This window comes from Olea europaea, chromosome 1, assembly GCF_002742605.1.
Source record: "Olea europaea var. sylvestris chromosome 1, O_europaea_v1, whole genome shotgun sequence".
NCBI classification, from domain to species: domain Eukaryota; kingdom Viridiplantae; phylum Streptophyta; class Magnoliopsida; order Lamiales; family Oleaceae; genus Olea; species Olea europaea.
Genome location: NC_036237.1, coordinates 10971828 through 10990869, shown reverse-complemented (window position 1 = coordinate 10990869; position 19042 = coordinate 10971828). Strand labels below are relative to the sequence as shown.

At 36.1% G+C, this 19042-nt stretch overlaps 2 protein-coding genes across 2 annotated transcripts; one reads left to right on the top strand and one right to left on the bottom strand.

Annotated features, from left to right (window-relative positions):
- Positions 1 to 321: 321 nt before the first annotated feature.
- On the top strand, positions 322 to 6712 carry LOC111393907 (polyadenylate-binding protein-interacting protein 12-like). Its single transcript, XM_023019683.1, has 11 exons — positions 322 to 524; positions 606 to 1188; positions 1471 to 1581; positions 1662 to 1706; positions 1799 to 1871; positions 1953 to 2065; positions 2182 to 2241; positions 2327 to 2374; positions 2459 to 2527; positions 5638 to 5699; positions 6004 to 6712. The coding sequence occupies exons 2-11, from the start codon at positions 682 to 684 to the stop codon at positions 6059 to 6061; spliced, it is 1146 nt and encodes a 381-aa protein (XP_022875451.1). The 5' UTR covers positions 322 to 524; positions 606 to 681; the 3' UTR covers positions 6062 to 6712.
- Positions 6713 to 12547: 5835 nt separating this feature from the next.
- Positions 12548 to 13637, bottom strand: LOC111404292. Its single transcript, XM_023033125.1, has 2 exons — positions 13060 to 13637; positions 12548 to 12884 (listed from the first exon to the last, which is right to left on the bottom strand). Exons 1-2 carry the CDS (start codon positions 13635 to 13637, stop codon positions 12548 to 12550), a joined length of 915 nt encoding a protein of 304 aa, XP_022888893.1.
- Between the last annotated feature and the right edge of the window lie 5405 nt (positions 13638 to 19042).

Sequence of the window (19042 nt, the reverse complement as noted above, 5' to 3'; positions counted from 1 at the left end):
ATGAGATTGTTGCGTTATTTATTATTGTCTGAATTTGCAAACACGGGCAAAAAAGTAATGCCATAACGATGAATTACAATTTTTTAGAGGAATAAGCATTTCTGGTAATTTGGACAACGAATTAAATACATTAACATACATTTCAAGCCATGCATTTATTTTGGTTTTATAAAAATAGATATAGACGAAGTGTCTAAATTGACATGAAAATGAAAGTTTAAGGATTATTTTACTGAAGGAAAAAAAAAATGTGAAACATTTCTCTCTCTAGGTGGCCTAAACGGACAATCCGAAGAACCCACTATCCTCTTTCTCTCTCTACAACAATCTCATAATTACTGCCAGTCAGTGTAATACAATTCCTCTTTCTATCTCTACATATCTTCTTTTTCTGGTTCTCAGTAAAATATTGTTAAATAAAGAGAAAAGTTCTGCTCTGTTTTTGCCTCCCGCACCCTTTTCTTGATTTTCTCAGCTCGCGATCCTTTAATGGACACTGCTTAGAGTTTAGACTCATTCATCAGGTAAATTTCTAGTTTTTATTCATTTGAAAATACATAAAAATTCCCCTTTTGATTGGTAAGTGTATTTTCTTCCATTTTCAGTGACCCAAATAGAAGTAAAAGAAGAAGGATTTTTTCCCCTGGGGAGTTTGATTTCGACTTGCGACAGCATTTGATCATGGCTGTTATGGAAAATGCCGGCGCTAACGTGGCGAATCGGGCCGACCCGGATGCCCACCAAGAAGACGCCGCTGTGGATCATCAACAACAGCAGTCAACAAAGGCTTCCGTTAATCAGAAGTCAAAGAAACCGGTCGACCAAAATCTCCATCTGATGGTTCAGAAAATATCTTCTCCACAATCCAACGATCAGCCGTACAGTATCAATGGAAATGGAGTGTCAAAGGCTAATATTACTGGCAGTAATAACCAGAGTCATCAGAAAATGAATGGTGAAGATGATGGGGGTGAGGGGTTTAAAAGAGAGATGAGGGATTTGGAGGAAATGCTGTCAAAATTGAACCCGATGGCCCAGGAATTTGTGCCGCCGTCACTTGGGTCGGCGTACCATAGACTGGTGTTACCGCCCCCACAAGCCGCAGGGCACTATGGGTATAATGCTAATATGTTTTTACTTCAGCAGCATGTCAACTCTGGAGTTCCAAATGGAAATTCTACTAGGAGGGTTGGTTTTCTATCTGATATCCTTCTTGTTTTATTCTGTTGTTGTTTTGGTGCCTTAGTAATGTCTGATTGGTTTACAAGGACAATGAAAGGAATTAATGGATGAACGTGTGTAAAGCCTCATCAATTTTATTTCCACTCTTCATTGCGAATAACTAAACTTGGTGACAGTAAATTTTGTACCATCTTAGTTGGGCTCATATTGCGTTAATAAAGATGGGTGTTTGACTAAAGGAAGATATTTGATTTTACTGATGGTTTTTGGTGTTTAATGAATGTACAGAAGAACAATGGCTATGGTCATGGGAAGCGGAGGATAAATAGTCGAACAAGTATGGCACAGAGAGAAGAGGTTATTAGGAGGACTGTGTATGTATCTGACATTGATCATCAGGTAAAGAGACCTTAGAGTTGGTGAATTATGTTATTTTAGGTACTTTGGTTCAAAAATCATCTCTCTTGTTATGAATGTAGGTTACTGAAGAGCAACTTGCTGCGCTCTTCACTGGGTGCGGACAGGTACACATCTTTCCACATGCTGCGTAGATACTATATTTATGCTGACTTAAAATTATGTTCTAAACATTGTACCCACATTGTTGGTGTTGAAGGTTGTTGATTGTCGTGTCTGTGGTGACCCTAACTCTGTACTTCGATTTGCCTTCATTGAATTTACTGACGAGGGTATGTCATTTAAGGTGATGGTTTTGTTGTGTATTTTGTCAAACCTTTGGGTTAATTACATTGCATTGTTTCCCATTGCAGAAGGTGCAAGGAATGCTTTGAGCTTGGCAGGAACTATGCTTGGGTATTATCCAGTTAGAGTGCTGCCTTCAAAAACTGCGATTGCTCCTGTTAACCCTACGTTCTTGCCACGGGTGAATAATTCATTAGTCGTTATCGTCTTTATTTTCTTATATCATGTGTTATTAAATTTGAATTGTTTCAAAGACTAAGCTGATACTAATATTTTTTTTCTTTGCTGAGATATTAGTCTGAAGATGAAAGGGAGATGTGTGCAAGAACTATTTACTGTACAAACATTGACAAAAAGGTAGCTTTACAATTTGTCTATTTTTTGGTAACAATCATTTATTGGGCTACATGGTCATTGTGTAACACATATCTGTTTGATGCAGGTTACTCAAGCTGATGTCAAACTCTTTTTTGAATCCATTTGTGGAGAGGTTTGTAGTTGCTTGTGTAACAACTTAAAATGATATTTTCTATGAATCCTAACTCCATTTTAAGGAATATGTTATCTCCCACAGGTTCTGCGATTGAGGCTGCTTGGCGATTATAATCATTTAACCCGTATAGCTTTTGTGGAGTTTGTAAGGGTAAGTACCATAGAAGCCTCATTTTCTGATAATGTTCGTCGCAATGATTTCAACTCAAAATCGTTACTTCTGCGTGGCACAATTTTGAGTAAATTCTCCCTAGGTTTTTTTTGCCAATTAAATTTGATTCAGCTATCAGCCTTTGAATAATTGTTGAGATTTTAATTTTTGCTTTGATATTAGAAGTTATTGATAATTCATGTTGTCAATTTATGGCTCCATGGAATTGCATGTTCCAATTAGAAACTGTTTATGGATGCTCATCATTCTATTATATTTGCGAATAGGTTTCTGGAGCTGATCTGAATTTCTCAAGCTAATGTTATTTCGTTTCTGGCACTTTATAGATAGAAACAGTTTTCTTGGATTTATGTTAGATACTTATAATCTAATATGCTTATTTAGACCCCAAATCTAATACCGATTATATTTATACAGAAAACTCTTACTTAGGCCAATGATAAAAGACATATAATTACATTTATTTGTCCCGCTAGTCTTGATACTCATCAAAAGTCAACCACTCACATCTGCTTACAACTGTCTATTTTATGCACTGCCACCATAAATCCATCTTTCTGGTAGGTTCTTGCTTCTATTTGTGTTCTTCAGCTCCTCTCTGAACTCAATTTGTTCTTTTTCCCTCAAATCTTATTTTCTTTCTTATATTGCTCAACTGTATAATGTTTAATTGCAGCATCCTTTCTCATCGATAAAAGGCATTGGACATTCGTGTTTTCTACCAATTAGTTTCTAGGAAAGATGAACTTTTAGCTAGTTATACTTAACCTTTTTTGCTAGTCCATTGGCCGACAGTAGAAGGAAAAAAAATTCAATTGTATTTTCTCCCTGTTGTCACTGGATCCTTTTCTTAAATTAAACACACTTCACTTTAATAAATGTTTTGTGACATGCTGTAAAGTCAACCTTTCAGTTATCATTTACTTTCTTAAATACAGGACACTTGTCTTGTTTTTATGCAAATAAACGTTCATGTTATCCGTGTCCTAACATATCCCTGAATCATTACTCATCTTGATGATTGAAAAATCTACCTCTGGATGGTTCTGCTTGTGACTCACAGGAAGTGTCAGAATTGCTTCAGCTATGGGTGAGAGTCGTGAGATAATACACGTTCTAAAACCTTAAAGTTTGAATGTCTCCTCTGTATCATTGATGTAGGCTGTAGTATCTTTCCAAAGCTTCGACAAATTGGACTATTTATCTGATATTTTACTTTCATTTTTCTTTCTTGAGGGCATACAGTCCTCTTATCTTTGTATGTTACTCCTTTTCCATTAATAAATTCTTCCTTTTCAAAATCAAATTAAAGAAATGACTTATAAGCCTACACGTTTTCTGTAAGTGTGGATGTGTAATGAAGAGGTTCCAGTCAATGAACAGTGATGTACGGTTAATTCTTTTGAAATGCACATATATACAAACCAGTGTTTAAGTAGACAGTTACAGTGATTTTTCCTTGATGTATCACAAAGATAATTCTCTTTATTAAGATATTACCTATGACAAAATGTTTATAAATTAAGTAGATGGTGTGAGTAAATTAATCTGAACACTTTCAACACCTGGGAAAAGAGAAGATCGTGGGGGCAAATTTAGCTTTAAGATTAATGTGTATAATGAATTTGTCTATTGCTGATATGGTTACTTTGATTATAAGTTCCATCGTAGTTTTAACTTACGGTATCAAAGTGAAGCTAGGGGCTGGAGTCTTCAAGATAGAGTACGTTGTCCATTGAAGTACGATTACATCCTTACAAGTAATCAGAGTTTTAGACTGTTTTTCTTGATTTACATTACTCACTTAGAACTTCGATACTGAGATATATGCTCAATTATCTTGTCAAGGATGAGTGTCAAACATATTAGTTTAACTTTTACCCTAACCATGTACTACATTTGTTTCAATCATTAATTGCCTCCAATTTCCAAGATTTTCTTGCATAGAGTTCAAGAAGTGCAATAGAGAAAGTTTTTATCAATTCTAGTTGATATTTGGAATTTGGAAATAAATTAGAAACTTCTTTTGGCTAGAATAATTCATGATTTATATTCTTACCTCTGAGTGAAACACTATTTCCATAAATATAAACTAAGTGAATTGAGAGGAAAAGTGAGTGGAATAGAGTGAGGAAGCTGAAAAGGGATAGTGTGGACTTTGACTTCCTGATTTCTTGGCTTATGTTGGTTGGATTCACTGTTGTCTTAATTTTCTTAGTGAAATCTCGCATTTTGAACTGTGAACATGGATCAAGACTAGGTCGAGGTGCTGCTAATGGTTCGGCTAGGTTAACTTTCTGTAAATATTGTTTTTGTAAACATGGATCTAGAGAATGTATTTTACGTAAAAATGGAGACTTGAACCACTAAAGCAGAACCTCCTTACTTCCATTTGAGAATTTTATCATTTTCCTTTGGTAATTTACCCGTCACTTCTTATCCTCTCATCAAAGTAGTTGATGTAGTCTTCTACCTTTTGTATATGTTAATCCAGAGTTCCCTTCACCTTGCACAAATTAAGAATAATGTTTTAATATTTTTTATCACCCAACAGAAGACATCTTTTACTTAGTAAATTTATCATAAACCACTTGTTTGATTTGAAAAGTTGATAGTAATGCACTTAATTGTTTGTTTAAATACCTTTTTCAGTTCTTATTATTTTCATTTCTCTTACCTAATAATTCAGATCTTTCTGAACTTCTTCAAATCTGGTTTTAGTTCATTCAGAGTTGACTGATAGTAGTAATTTCTATTGTGGAATCAATTCCTGTTACATTTTTGGATGAACATTTCAATTCATTATCCAAGTTTCAGATATTATGATAAGTAAAACTTTGCCTTGTCATTAGTAACCTTAAGTTTTCATACCTGTGTCATTTACATCATAAAAGGATGATTCTCATTGGCCCTATTATTGAAAAGTTGGAAAAATACATTACCAAGAAAATCATTGCTATTTTCTTCAATTCTTTTGGATTTGATGGGAATTAATATTTTTGAAAATCATTATATACTACAAAAATTTCCATATATGTTTTGGATGTGTTTGGATTTATACTTCAACCATAATATTTTTCCTTTGGCAGGCTGAGAGTGCAATTGCAGCTCTGAACTGCAGTGGTGTAGTCCTAGGATCACTCCCTATAAGGTTCATTTCCTCTATACCCTTGCATTGATACGGATTACATCCAATCCCTAGAGCAATATGATCAAAATAGAAAGTAGAAGCTCATTACACTAAAATTGAGAAGTTTACGTGGGAGATCTTACACCTATCCCAGTCCATAAATCTCTGTCTAATCTTGCAGAGAAGATGCCCCCCTAGATTTCTTTCTTTTTATAGTGAGGAAACTAGGGTGTCATATTACAGAAAATGGATGCCCAATTATACTGCTTACTTTTCCTCTTGACCATGGATCGACCTAATATCTTTCATATTTGTACTTTTGCAGGGTAAGCCCATCAAAGACTCCAGTTCGACCTCGTGCACCTCGGCAATCCATGGAATGAACTGTTAACGAATTTTCTCTGAGCTGATCTGCTGATATATATAAACCTATATATCAATATATACATACATAGTTACTGATACTTTAGGTACTTTATGGCATTTATGTTTTTGGGATTTTTTATGTTGCATCTCGGCCGAGTCCATGTCACTTGCGGATGATATTTATGGCTGTTTGTTTAACTTGTAGAGTTGTCCTGTTTTTGAGGCTTAAGTTGACTTAATTTATGTTCCATAGGCAGTGCCTCAAAGTACTAATAGAATTATTTTGCAAATTTCTTTTAATCCCTACTGGTGGATGATCAATTATTTTCTGCTATTCATTTGTGCAGTTTCAAACATGATAAATGATGTGGGAAGTAGATAAAGAGAACAGTCTTCTTTATATGCAGAATTACTTTATTTTCATTTAGGATACTTTTGTGATTTGATCACGATGATATATTGTTGGAGAGGTGATCTCTACTCTTTTCACACTGCCCAAGTTTCTAGTGAAATCAATTTTCGTCGTCTTGTACCTGTGATGGTGGAGCTGTTATTCTCTATTGTTTAAAAGTATTCTGTCGCTAGATTTCTTGATTTTGAGATTTGTTGGGTCAAACTTGTGTCACTAACATTTTGGCTGAATTAAGAAGTTTCATTCAAATTTATGCTATTGGCTTTAAACAGATGATGAAATCTAATCTGCACCATTGAAATAGTTGTTTGAGATTTCTCTGTCTTTTCTTCTCTGATTTTTGTGTTTCTTGAATATTTTGGCAAGCTGATGGTAACTTTATAAATCGAGCGAGTAAAGGAGAGATTTTGTGCTAGTGCTGACAACATTTTCTATTGGTGGAAGTTCACAGGAACTTCAGATATTTATCTTTGAAGCTCGGGAAACAAATAATCTTCTCATTTTTATTTTCAAAATTTCATCACATTAAAGGAGGGATTTTGGCTCGAAGTTATGTTTTCTAGGACTTTTGAGATGATTATACTTTCATTACCAAGGCCAATGGCAAGCTCCGTTGACGAAAGGAGCAAATTTGGTTGGAATAATGTCTGAGGTTTCAATTAAACTGATATGTCAAAACGTACCTTATAGGTAGTGATGGCAATGGACCAATCGAATTCGGTTCGCCCATCTCGGGATCGGCTTGATTCAACAAGCAAACTAAGTGCCAATCAGCTTTCTTGTGTAATTTTGGGCTAGGCTTGCCCTACTGGTTGGGGAGCCATTCCCCTTATAATTTTATTTTGAAGGATCAACATCAATTTTTTCCCCTCAATTAAACAATTAGAAAAAATCAAATTCAAATTCAAATTCAATTAATTTGCATATCATAGCCACTTAAGGCGAGTCAGCGAGTGGCTTGAGAATTTGGAGCTTGGATTGCGGGTTCCGTCGTTCATTCCTACCTGTAGGGGCCCAAGCCTTGCTTTGAAATTTAGCCTCCATTTGGTCCTTATTTTTTCAAATTAAAATGAGTGAAATCGTATTTTTTTTTTTTAATAATGAGTGGTTGAAAAAGAAGGAAAATTTTTCAATTTACGTGTAATATTATTTTATAAAAAATTGTGTGATTAAAAATAAGAGAGAGAAATGAAAATTAATTTAATGGGATCCAAACGGAACTTGGGAAATGACTCAAATTTTTTAGATTTATGTCTGCTTAGCGGCAGTCGTCAAAACAACTTTTCCTCGAACTCTTTTCTCCTAACTTAACAAATATTAGGACGGACGGTTCATTAAAAAATTACAAAAGCAAGCAATATGAGAATTAAGATGGAGACACAAAATAATTCGTAAGAACACAAAATTTTACTGTTCATTTTCTAAACTTGATTGCCAATCTCTTTTTCCAAAGAATTACAAAGTAGAGAGGAGTAGTAGTTTTGTTGGAAAATGCAAGATTTTTGTCGCCTCCAAAGTCATACCTGAGTTTCCTTTTGTCCACCAACTGATAATGACATTCTTCTAAGTGGAAGACCCCAACAACAGCTAAGACAAACTAAACTAGTAGATTTATGGAATTCACAAAATATATGATTCTAATCCATATTTATGTCTGCTGAACCTCAGACACTGTTCTTTAAGAATTATGTATTTTGTTTTTCCTAGTTTTTTGGATATTGGATTATCACTTTAATAGCTGCCATTGAAATCGATAAAGAAATATGACTCGACTCAAGACTTAAACAAGCTAAGAAATACTTAAATATTGATCTCGATGATCTTTTATAAAATTCCATTAATTGATTATAAAGATACGAGACATCTAAGTTACACGAATAAAAAAGAACGAAAAATATTCTGCTCCTAACTCCTGTGGGCATCTCATCTCCACCCTTAAAAGCAAGAGCTCTGTGCAACCTTGACTAAAAACTAGTATCATTTTCCCCTTGCCCCCAGGGTACATCTCCAAGTGGTAAGAGGGGAGGGTGGAGAAATCCAGCTTTACTTGAGGCTGTTGCGTCAAGGGTTCGAATCCTGAAATATGGATTTGACTATTGGGTAAGTGCAAGTGTACAAGCAGCCTTCCACTCTTTATCCTTGGAGGCATAACCTGCTATTTACCTCCTTCACGATACTCTAGGGTAGAGGTGGTGGGGAACCTTAAGATTAGGGTTTAACCTTTTTAGTATCATTTTCCCCTTCTTTTTCTTGAAAGAACGTGAAATATAATATATTATAATGATGGACAGGTTAAAGTTTGTTTATAACTACTATGGCACTCACCAGAAACACAAAGTTATAATATCAAAAAAATAACATAAAAAACTGAAAATAGATTATTTATAAAGGCAGGACGGTACACAAGACATTAAAAATCAGATTTTTAAATTTTTTTGAACATGTTGATGAAATTTATGATTAAAAAATTGATAAAATCTATAAAATTCATAAAATAAAATAATTATTTGAAAGTTCAGGGAACGTTCTACAACCATTTGGAAATTCACGGGAATGCTTTACTATGTCAAATTCAAATTTTAGCATTACCAAGTTTACTTTCCAATTTATCGTTTGACTTTACGTGCGAAATTAATACAATTAATTGTAACAAGTCACAAATTATTGTTGTCTAGGTGATTAAACATACACGTCCAATTAAGCTTATATTGAATTGTCGGTTTGCGTAAAGTAAATAAAACAGTAACAACACCAACTCACAATATGATGACGGAAAAACCCTAGCGTGGGTAAAACTCCGGGACCAAGCCAGTAGTTTTCACTATATCAATCCAGCAAGTACAACTTATGCCAAACTCCGTACCAAGTCAGACTCGCTGTTCTAGTCTCACGATCTACTGCTATAGATACTGCTAGTCTCCTGCTAGCTTCTCGATCTACCTCCTGTAACTCAATCTGCTGTCCAATACAGCCTCCTGGTCTCTAGCTGATTGTATCACCAAGTGGAATTCCAAGAACCTCTTGTTCTTGTCTAGTTCCTGCGCTTATCGTCCACCTCTCTCAATCTCCAAATGAGAGAGTCCTTTCATCAACAGATGAAGAAGTCCAGGTGTTTTGTCTTTACAAATAGTGATGTTTTCCACAACAGTGGATTGCCCAGATCACAAAGTGTTTATGGATGAATTCCTTGTCCAGTTCTGCGTTGGATCACTTTAGAGAATATTGAAGATGATATCTATGTAAAGCACAATATGTCAATCTCTCTTTCATGTTCATGGCCTTTGTATTTATAGTTGGGGGCAATTAGGAGTCCTAGGCCGTGTCAAACTTTTCAAAAATCGAAAATACAATTTTCCATATAACACCGTCGTTCGAGCGAACAGCGAGCGACGCCACTTCGCTCGAGCAAATATCGAGCGGTGAGCGAGCGACGACCATTCTGCTTCCTCTCGCTCGAGCGGTGGCATGGCGAACGACTAGCGAACTTTCGACGCCGTGACATTGATTTGAACCAAATACTCAAACCCTAGTCCCTACCATCTAGTTTTGCTAAATTGCACCCTAAGTCCCTGACTTTTATAACATTGTATAATTGAGTCCCTGACTTTTAGAAATTTACAATTTAGTCATTTTGTCCACAGAATCGCCAATTACACCTTTAGACCTAACAAACTCCTCATTTGGTATTTTGTGACAAAACTCTACAAATGAAGACAGGACAATAAAAAATAAGTCAAGACTTGACAACAAAAAATTAAACTACCCAGTAAACCCAATCATTGAGTTTTGCATTCCTTCGTGTACCTATTTCTTAAAATCCACAAACTCATGTACCCAGTGTAAAAGCACGTGATACAGGAAATATAAAAATTAATTAAAGCTATTAATCACAAATCAACATAACAGTTTGAGACGTGATATTGATGTCAATCAAAATACCAACCAAGACACCAATATCACTAAACATCAAAACTCAAACAGATGGATGTGATATGGAATGCAATGCAATGTTCCCCCTTACTGCAAACTTTCATGTTTTTATGCAGTAGGTAAATATATCTATATCTCTCCCCAACGACCCCTAGACATAACAATGCAATGCAAGTGACAACAATGAATGACATCATGTGTATGCATATGCAGTCGCTCTCCTATGTGTATGCTCTATCATTATTTTTGTCTCCCTCTCAGTTACACATTTTTCCCTCTCTTTTTGTCACAAATACTGAAGGGACATACATTAAGGCCAAGTCGAGCAATAACACATAATAATAAAAAATGCAAAAGCAAAATCAACAAGTAGTATAACTCCCCACATACTTAGTTCAGTCCAGAATGAAATAATAATATAAGTGACTCATGTGTGTAAAGTGTCACTGCTCCAATACAAGCAGGACTCCAAACCTTAATTTTGTGAGAAGGGACATGTCAATCACTGCTAATAAGTATGCTCTCCTACTAATGAGAGTCAAACCATGTAACGCGTAGTAGAACCTATACTTATTGTTTTTACTTATCTCCCCTTTACTATGCGCTTATTTGTTTTTCAAATTTTCAAAGTATTTCAACTCATTATATTTTTCTCATTTCTCCAGCTCATTAATTTTTCATCTTAAGTGCATGTTCTTCTCCATTAGGCGACTAAGATGACTCCTTTAGCGAGCTTTAGGCTAGTTAACCAAAGTCAGTTGACCATAGGCACCAGATTTTAAGAGACCCCGCAGGCTTAATTGCTCGAGTCAAATAGGTCCCGAAGAAGAACATTAAGATATGAGCATTTAAAATTGAGGGAAATTTTTGGGTTAAGGTCTACAAAAATTGGTCAATTCATGTTCAAAGTCACCCCATCAACATGTGACAGTCATCCCAAATCTTACACACGCGGTAGCGTCCCACTAACAAATTTATAGTGTGTGCAGTGCAGATGATACATGAAGACACTTATACATATTAATCCAACTAGACTTAATCAAGCAATGAAAATTATTCTATAACTTATCAATTTTAGATCATACATGATACAACGTGCAAGCTTTAAGTCATGTGTCATGCTATAGAAATTTTCATAACCAACTATTTTTGTCTTTTTCAAATTTTCAATATTTTTGTGTTTTTCGTTTTTCCTAAAATGAATGCTCCACAAAATAAAATAAAGTCAAGCACACAAAGACAAAATAAACATGCATGCGCCAAAACTCGTAAGTGAAAATGAACATGCATAAAAAATAACAAAACAAAAATAAATAATATATATGTGATGCATGCAACAACTATATATCAATTAAGAGCCAAGCATACAGAAAAAATACCTAATCAAGTAGGTATATAATTGCTATTTCCTTTAAGAGCACCATGATCTGTAACCAAATTTGGGAGATCGCTTTTCTTCACCCAAACTTGTATAGAGCGAGGATTGTTTCCAGACAGCTGTGTCACCAATTGAGTCAAACGATTCATTTGATTAGTAAGGAATCCAATCTGACCAACAGACACCAGATTTTTGTTCTTTTTCAAGCTCAAGTCTTTCCTATTGTTCAGGTAGTGATGACACTTAGGGCGGATGTGACATAACTCTCCATAGTGAAAACATGTAGGGATAAACCTAGGACCTGTGATATGCTTGCGCTGATTTCTATTCCTAGGCCGATGGGTCATACGACGTCTGGTAGACCTACGTCCTGAAGTTCCTACAACATTTGGTATGGGGTTAGTCACAATGTTTGGCCGGTCAGTAGCATGAACAAAGGTGGTCTGTGATGTGCTAGCAACATTCAGATCAAAACCTAGACCTCCCTTATCACCAGCTGGCTTGCCTATTCATAGAATATCATCTAGTCTTTCAGAACTGCTAGAAAATGCAAGTGACCGAGACCTAGACAACTCGAGCTCACTCTCAAGGTGTTTAACCTGAATAGCTAAGGTCTCATTCGCAATGGTTAGCTCACTTACTCTCTTAGAGGACATCTTATTCTTATTGGTGAGATCACTAACATGGGCCTCTAACTTTTCCTTCTCTAGCTTAAACTCTTTCACTTTCTTGCTCATTGCCTGGTTAGTGGCTATGATCTTGATGCTTTCCTCATACATCCTATCATAGGCTGTTTCTAGATCTTCCACTCTCATCACTAGAATTTTCACTATTATCTAAGTCCTCTATCCTTTCACTCCCCTGATCGGATCCACTTTTACCCTTAGCAACGAAGGCCACATATTTTCCACTCTCCTCACGGATGGATTTCTCACTCTGATTTTCCGAGCTAAACTCGTCATCAGTGAGAGTATTATTCATAGCCTTCTCTTCAAATCTCTTAGCACTAGGGCACTTATTCCTCACATGACCGAAACTGCGACAGTTATGGCATCTCACGGATTTAGATTTCTTCCTAGATTCACTCGAAGTACCTCTTTGTCTCTCTTGAGGCTTTTTTCTTATTCATAAACATTTTTTGAAATTTTTTAGTTAGGTAGGCCATCTCCTCATCATTGGGTGAATCAGAATCAGAAGATTCCATCTGGATATTCCTAGCGATTTTTAAGGCTATGGATTTTTCCTTAACTGCATTGTCTAAGGTCAATTCATAGGTTTGGAGGGATCTAACTAACTCCTTTACCTTGATAGTGTCTATGTCCTTACTCTCCTCAATTGCCGTGACTTTAGGCCTAAAACACTCAAGTAAGGATCTAAGAATCTTTCTCACTAACTTAGGCCTAGGGATTTTCTCACCTAGGTTGAAGGACGAATTTACTATGTCATCTAAACTCGCATAAAAGACATCAAACATCTCATCATCTTTCATTCTTATCTCTTCAAACCTAGTGGTCAACATCTGCAGCTTAAAACTCTTAACTGCCTGAGTTCCCTCATGTGTGGTTTCTAAAATATCCCAAACTTCCTTTGCTACCTCACACATGGACACTCTCCTAAACTCCTCGGGGGACACTGCCATAAATAGGGCATGGAGGGCTTTACTATTTAAATTACAGCTATCCAATGGAGCTCTAGACCAGTTCACAATAGGGGTGAAAGTGATTATACCGTCTATTGTGATATTAGGGGTTGACCAACCATTTACCACAATTTGCCAAACACGCTCATCTAAGGATTTCAAAAACGCCCTCATTCTAACCTTCCAATACGCATAATTGTTCCCATCAAAGTGGGGTGGCATATTCAACGACATACTCATCTAGACTAATGTAAAGTCAAGATTCGTACTTAGGATTTGATACCACTTGAAAGTTCAGGGAACGTTCTACAATCACTTGAAAATTCATGGGAATGCTTTACTATGTCAAATTCAAATTTTAGCATTACCAAGTTTATGTTCCAATTTACCGTTTAACCTTATGTGCAGAATTAATACAATTAATTGTAACAAGTCATAAATTAATTGTTGTCTAGGTGATTAAACATACACGTCCAATTAAGTCTATGTTGAATTGTCGATTTGCATAAAGTAAAAAAAAAAAACAGTAACAACACTAACTTACAATAGGATGACAAAGAAACCCCAACGTGGGTAAAACTCCGGGACCAAGCCAGTGGTTTCCACTATACCAATTCAACCAGTACAAGTTTTGCCAAACTCCGTACCAAGTCAGACATGTTCCAGTCTCACGATCTACTGCCGTATATACTGCTAGTCTCCTGCTAGCTTCCCGATTTACCTCCTGCAGCCCAATCTGCTGTCCAATACAGCCTCCTGGTCTCTAGCTGATTGTATCACCAAGTGAAATTTCAAGATCATCCTGTTCTTGTCCAGTTCCTGCGCTTGTCGTCCACCTCTCTCAAGCTTCCAATGAGAGAGTCCTTTCCTCAATAGATAAAGAAGTCCAGATGTTTTGTCTTCACAAATAGTGATGTTTTCCCCAACAATGGATTGCCCGGATCACAAGGTGTTTATGGATGAATTTCAAGGTGTTTATGGATGAATTTCTTGTTCAGTTCTGCCTTGGATCACTTGAGAGAATATTGAAGATGATATCTATGTAAAGCACAATAGGACAATCTCTCTTTCACGTTCACGACCTTTGTATTTATAGTTGGGGGCAATTAGGAGTCCTAGGCCATGTCAAACTTTCCAGAAATCGAAAATACGATTTTCTATATAACACCGTTGCTCAAGCGAACATCGAGCGGCGAGCGAGCAATGACTATTCTGCTTCTTCTTGCTCGAGGGATGGCAGGGCGAACAGCTAGTGGCTTCCGGCCCCGTGACCTTGATTTGAACCAAACACTCAAACCCTAGTCCCTACCATCTAGCTTTGCTAAAATGCACCCTAAGTCCCCGACTTTTATAACATTGTATAATTGAGTCCACGACTTTTATAAATTTACAATTTAGTCATTTTGTTCACAAAATCGCCAATTACACCTTTAGACCTTACACTATTGACTTAAACTTAGATTTTTAGCACTCTTTAACTTACAACAAACGTGGCTACTTTCTTTCACTGCAGTTCAAATCATCATTGTCTTATCATATAAAAATATTGTGCCTTCTTCATCACATAAAATCAACTATCTTTACACAAATTTTCTTGGATATATTTGGTATTTCCTCCTTGCGTCCAACAAAACTCCTACTTGTTTGCACAACTCTCACCTCTCTTCCTAGTAAGTTTCAATTCTAAAGGGACTCGACCATTTTACAAGTGAAACCTTTGCTTAAGGCTTCAAATTTTGTGAACATCCACGAGTTAATTGTTCCAATGGTCACTGAACACAGGATCATGTCTCTAATTGGTCACTAAAATTTAAAATGTTGAGTTTTGATAACTGAATTTAGGTCCATGTCTTAGATTGCTCAATGAAGTTTAAATATCAAGTTTTGACTATTAAACTTTGAAAAATATTGTATATTACTCACTAAACTTTGAAAAAATGTTGTACATTACTCAATGTAAACTCGATATTTTTCAAAATTCAACAGTTATGCTACTGAGAAATGTACGACATATTTCAAAGTTCAGTGGCCAAAACTCGACATTTTAAATTTCAGTGAACAATCTAAAACATGGACCTAAGTTCAGTGAGCAATCGAAAATATTGCTCTAAGTTCAGTGGCTAAAACTCGATATTTTAAATTTCAGTGATCAATAAAAACTATGAATATAAGTTCAATGGCCATTGGAACTATTAACTCGAACATCCACAGTTCTTTATATAATTTTATTATTTTTGAGTTTCGGATCTCCAAATTTCTTGAGTGGCCTTTGGATTTTGCTATCGTTTTCCAAGCACAAGAATATATGGGAAATTCTGGCTCTCGTCGTGGGCTCGATATAAGTTCATGTATCAGATTAGGCGGAGGCAGAAACAAAAGAATATTATAGGTAGACAGAAGGGATAGCACCAGTACTCTTCTGTCGAATCCAGTTCCGGTTGGAACGCCGCTTGCAGCCGTTGCGCCACCGCCGGTCAGGGCTGAAACTGAACCTCCTACTGGAATCAAGAGGGTTAAAGTGGTCATTACAAAGCGGCAGCTTCAGGCGTTATTATCAAAGAGAATATATGTTGAAAAAGTCCGAGTAATAAAATCAATAAATAGATCATGTAATTCAGTTAATTCTCAGACAAGTTGGAAGCCTGTTCTTAAATCCATTCCTGAAGAAAATGAGTTGTGATAGGTGAAGTAGAATTGCAGTGACATTAAACTGATTCTGAATTTCGAATGCTTTTTTTTTTCTGCTAATTAAATTAGAATCAGTTTGGTGTCATTATATAACGATATAGATAATATGTTGGTTTGATTTTGTTTACTAATGTTAACTAATGTTGTTTACAAATACGGTGTGATGTGTTTTTCAATCACCAACTTAAACTTCCCTGCCATTGACGAAAATTAAAAGCACGTGCAAGCATTACTAGACGCAACAATTGACAAGATTAAATCTTTTTTCTTCTTTTATGATTGGGCACTCAACGAATTATAATTATATTGTTCACTCTCTTTGACCTCCAACCAACCTAATAGTAACTGTTGTTGCTTGGTTATACGAGGCAGTCGAATAACAATAACAATAAAAATAACAACAATAATAATATAGGGATTGCTCGAGATAGGTTCGCAGAAACACAAATATTGAGTGAAACTCAAAACCACAATCCCAAAGCAGAAACAATATTTGGTATTGAACTCGATGGATTTATTACCGAATTATGTATATTTGGACATAATGTCATACGATATTTTATCATTGAACTAATTTAAATACAGTTACATTTTTCATCAAATCATTTGTTGTGACCTTAAATTATGTCACTACATCTGTTAAATTTCTTCTGACAAAGTGGAAAAATCCATTATTACTACATCTAATGTGGACGCCACATGTGGGCCATATTAAACTCAAAAGCCACGGGTCATTTATTGGCCACGTCATCGGATAGCCAAACAAAATTTTGTGAACACTAAGGCGCCTCGGTGAAGTTAATAATGTGAGGCTTTGAACCTACCTCGTCAACGAGGAAAGGCTTGCCAAAGGTGATTCATACCCCTATCAAACCTCGAGTAGTTGAAACAAGGCGAATCTTATCCCGTCCTCTCTAGATGCAAGTTGAATGGCGAACCTATTTGCCTTGTGAGAACTCTCAATCTCATGCAAAAGTAAAAGAGAGAGAAGATGAAGATGCGATGTTGTCTAAAATAACTGAATAGCAAATTCTGTCACAGCACATGAGTTGAAACCACTAACAAAATATGAACACATAAGATAAATGGCCTGAAATGCTTAATATATATAATAAACACTCAAAGACACCATAAAAGAAAAAGTCGCAAACCTTCTTCATTTTTTTCTTTGTCCAACTACTACCTTGAAAATTAGTGCGCAAGTTGACCAAACCTTTTGAATGGTGGCCTTTCCAACCTAGCAATAATGTGTGCAAGTTCTACAACGGGTGGATAAGAAGTAACAAGGATATATATGACATCTTAATCCGATCATATATTGAGATTTGTATCCACCAATTTATGGGGGAATGTACCAACGTGAAGTCGAACCAGATATAGGTCCCAATAATTGTACAAGAAAAGAAATTTTTCTTCGTCATTGCACTTCAAAGGGAATTCTAACCCAACCTCGTCTCACTCCTAGCACTTTCCTTTGCCCTTTCTCGCTTGCATCATTTCGTTCAGGCTCCATGAAATTCTCTTGATTGCAGCTTTCTCCAGACCTCCGAGAAAAGCATGAAAAAAAAAAAAGGTAGGGCAAGGCCTAATTGAAAATGAAGCGAATTATTGATTGTGTCATAAAGACCCTTATGCCCTCGTCCCAATCGCCCCCCGGGAGGAAGAAATAATAAAAAATATTGTCTTCAGATATCTCAATTGGTCAAATTCGAAGCGTCTCTTGCGTTATTTAGATAATTTTCTTGTCATAACCATTGCCTTTTTTTTTTTTTTTTATTTTAAGTTTTACTTTTTTATTTGGACATAATGTCATACGATATTTTATCATTGAACTAATTTAAATACAGTTACATTTTTCATCAAATCATTTGTTGTGACCTTAAATTATGTCACTACATCTGTTAAATTTCTTCTGACAAAGTGGAAAAATCCATTATTACTACATCTAATGTGGACGCCACATGTGGGCCATATTAAACTCAAAAGCCACGGGTCATTTATTGGCCACGTCATCGGATAGCCAAACAAAATTTTGTGAACACTAAGGCGCCTCGGTGAAGTTAATAATTTGAGGCTTTGAACCTACCTCGTCAACGAGGAAAGGCTTGCCAAAGGTGATTCATACCCCTATCAAACCTCGAGTAGTTGAAACAAGGCGAATCTTATCCCGTCCTCTCTAGATGCAAGTTGAATGGCGAACCTATTTGCCTTGTGAGAACTCTCAATCTCATGCAAAAGTAAAAGAGAGAGAAGATGAAGATGCGATGTTGTCTAAAATAACTGAATAGCAAATTCTGTCACAGCACATGAGTTGAAACCACTAACAAAATATGAACACATAAGATAAATGGCCTGAAATGCTTAATATATATAATAAACACTCAAAGACACCATAAAAGAAAAAGTCGCAAACCTTCTTCATTTTTTTCTTTGTCCAACTACTACCTTGAAAATTAGTGCGCAAGTTGACCAAACCTTTTGAATGGTGGCCTTTCCAACCTAGCAATAATGTGTGCAAGTTCTACAACGGGTGGATAAGAAGTAACAAGGATATATATGACATCTTAATCCGATCATATATTGAGATTTGTATCCACCAATTTATGGGGGAATGTACCAACGTGAAGTCGAACCAGATATAGGTCCCAATAATTGTACAAGAAAAGAAATTTTTCTTCGTCATTGCAATTCAAAGGGAATTCTAACCCAACCTCGTCTCACTCCTAGCACTTTCCTTTGCCCTTTCTCGCTTGCATCATTTCGTTCAGGCTCCATGAAATTCTCTTGATTGCAGCTTTCTCCAGACCTCCGAGAAAAGCATGAAAAAAAAACGGCTCGAATGGTACGATCCCTCCGTCACCCAATCTTCGTCCGGCCCGAGGAAACCTTTGCACGATTCGAGGGGAAAAGGCCCGTTGGGTTCTTAAGAATCAGAGTCTTTTTTTCGTCTA

Excerpts from the sequence above, each read along its gene's own strand:
- LOC111404292 (XM_023033125.1), bottom strand. The coding sequence starts at position 13,637 with ATGTCGTTGAATATGCCACCCCACTTTGATGGGAACAATTATGCGTAT. Across the intron at positions 12,885-13,059 it reads GACACTATCAAGGTAAAGGA|AAAAAAGCCTCAAGAGAGAC; the intron begins GTTAGTTAGATC and ends TTTATGAATAAG.
- LOC111393907 (XM_023019683.1), top strand. The coding sequence starts at position 682 with ATGGCTGTTATGGAAAATGCCGGCGCTAACGTGGCGAATCGGGCCGAC. Across the intron at positions 2,066-2,181 it reads ACCCTACGTTCTTGCCACGG|TCTGAAGATGAAAGGGAGAT; the intron begins GTGAATAATTCA and ends CTGAGATATTAG. Across the intron at positions 5,700-6,003 it reads CTAGGATCACTCCCTATAAG|GGTAAGCCCATCAAAGACTC; the intron begins GTTCATTTCCTC and ends GTACTTTTGCAG.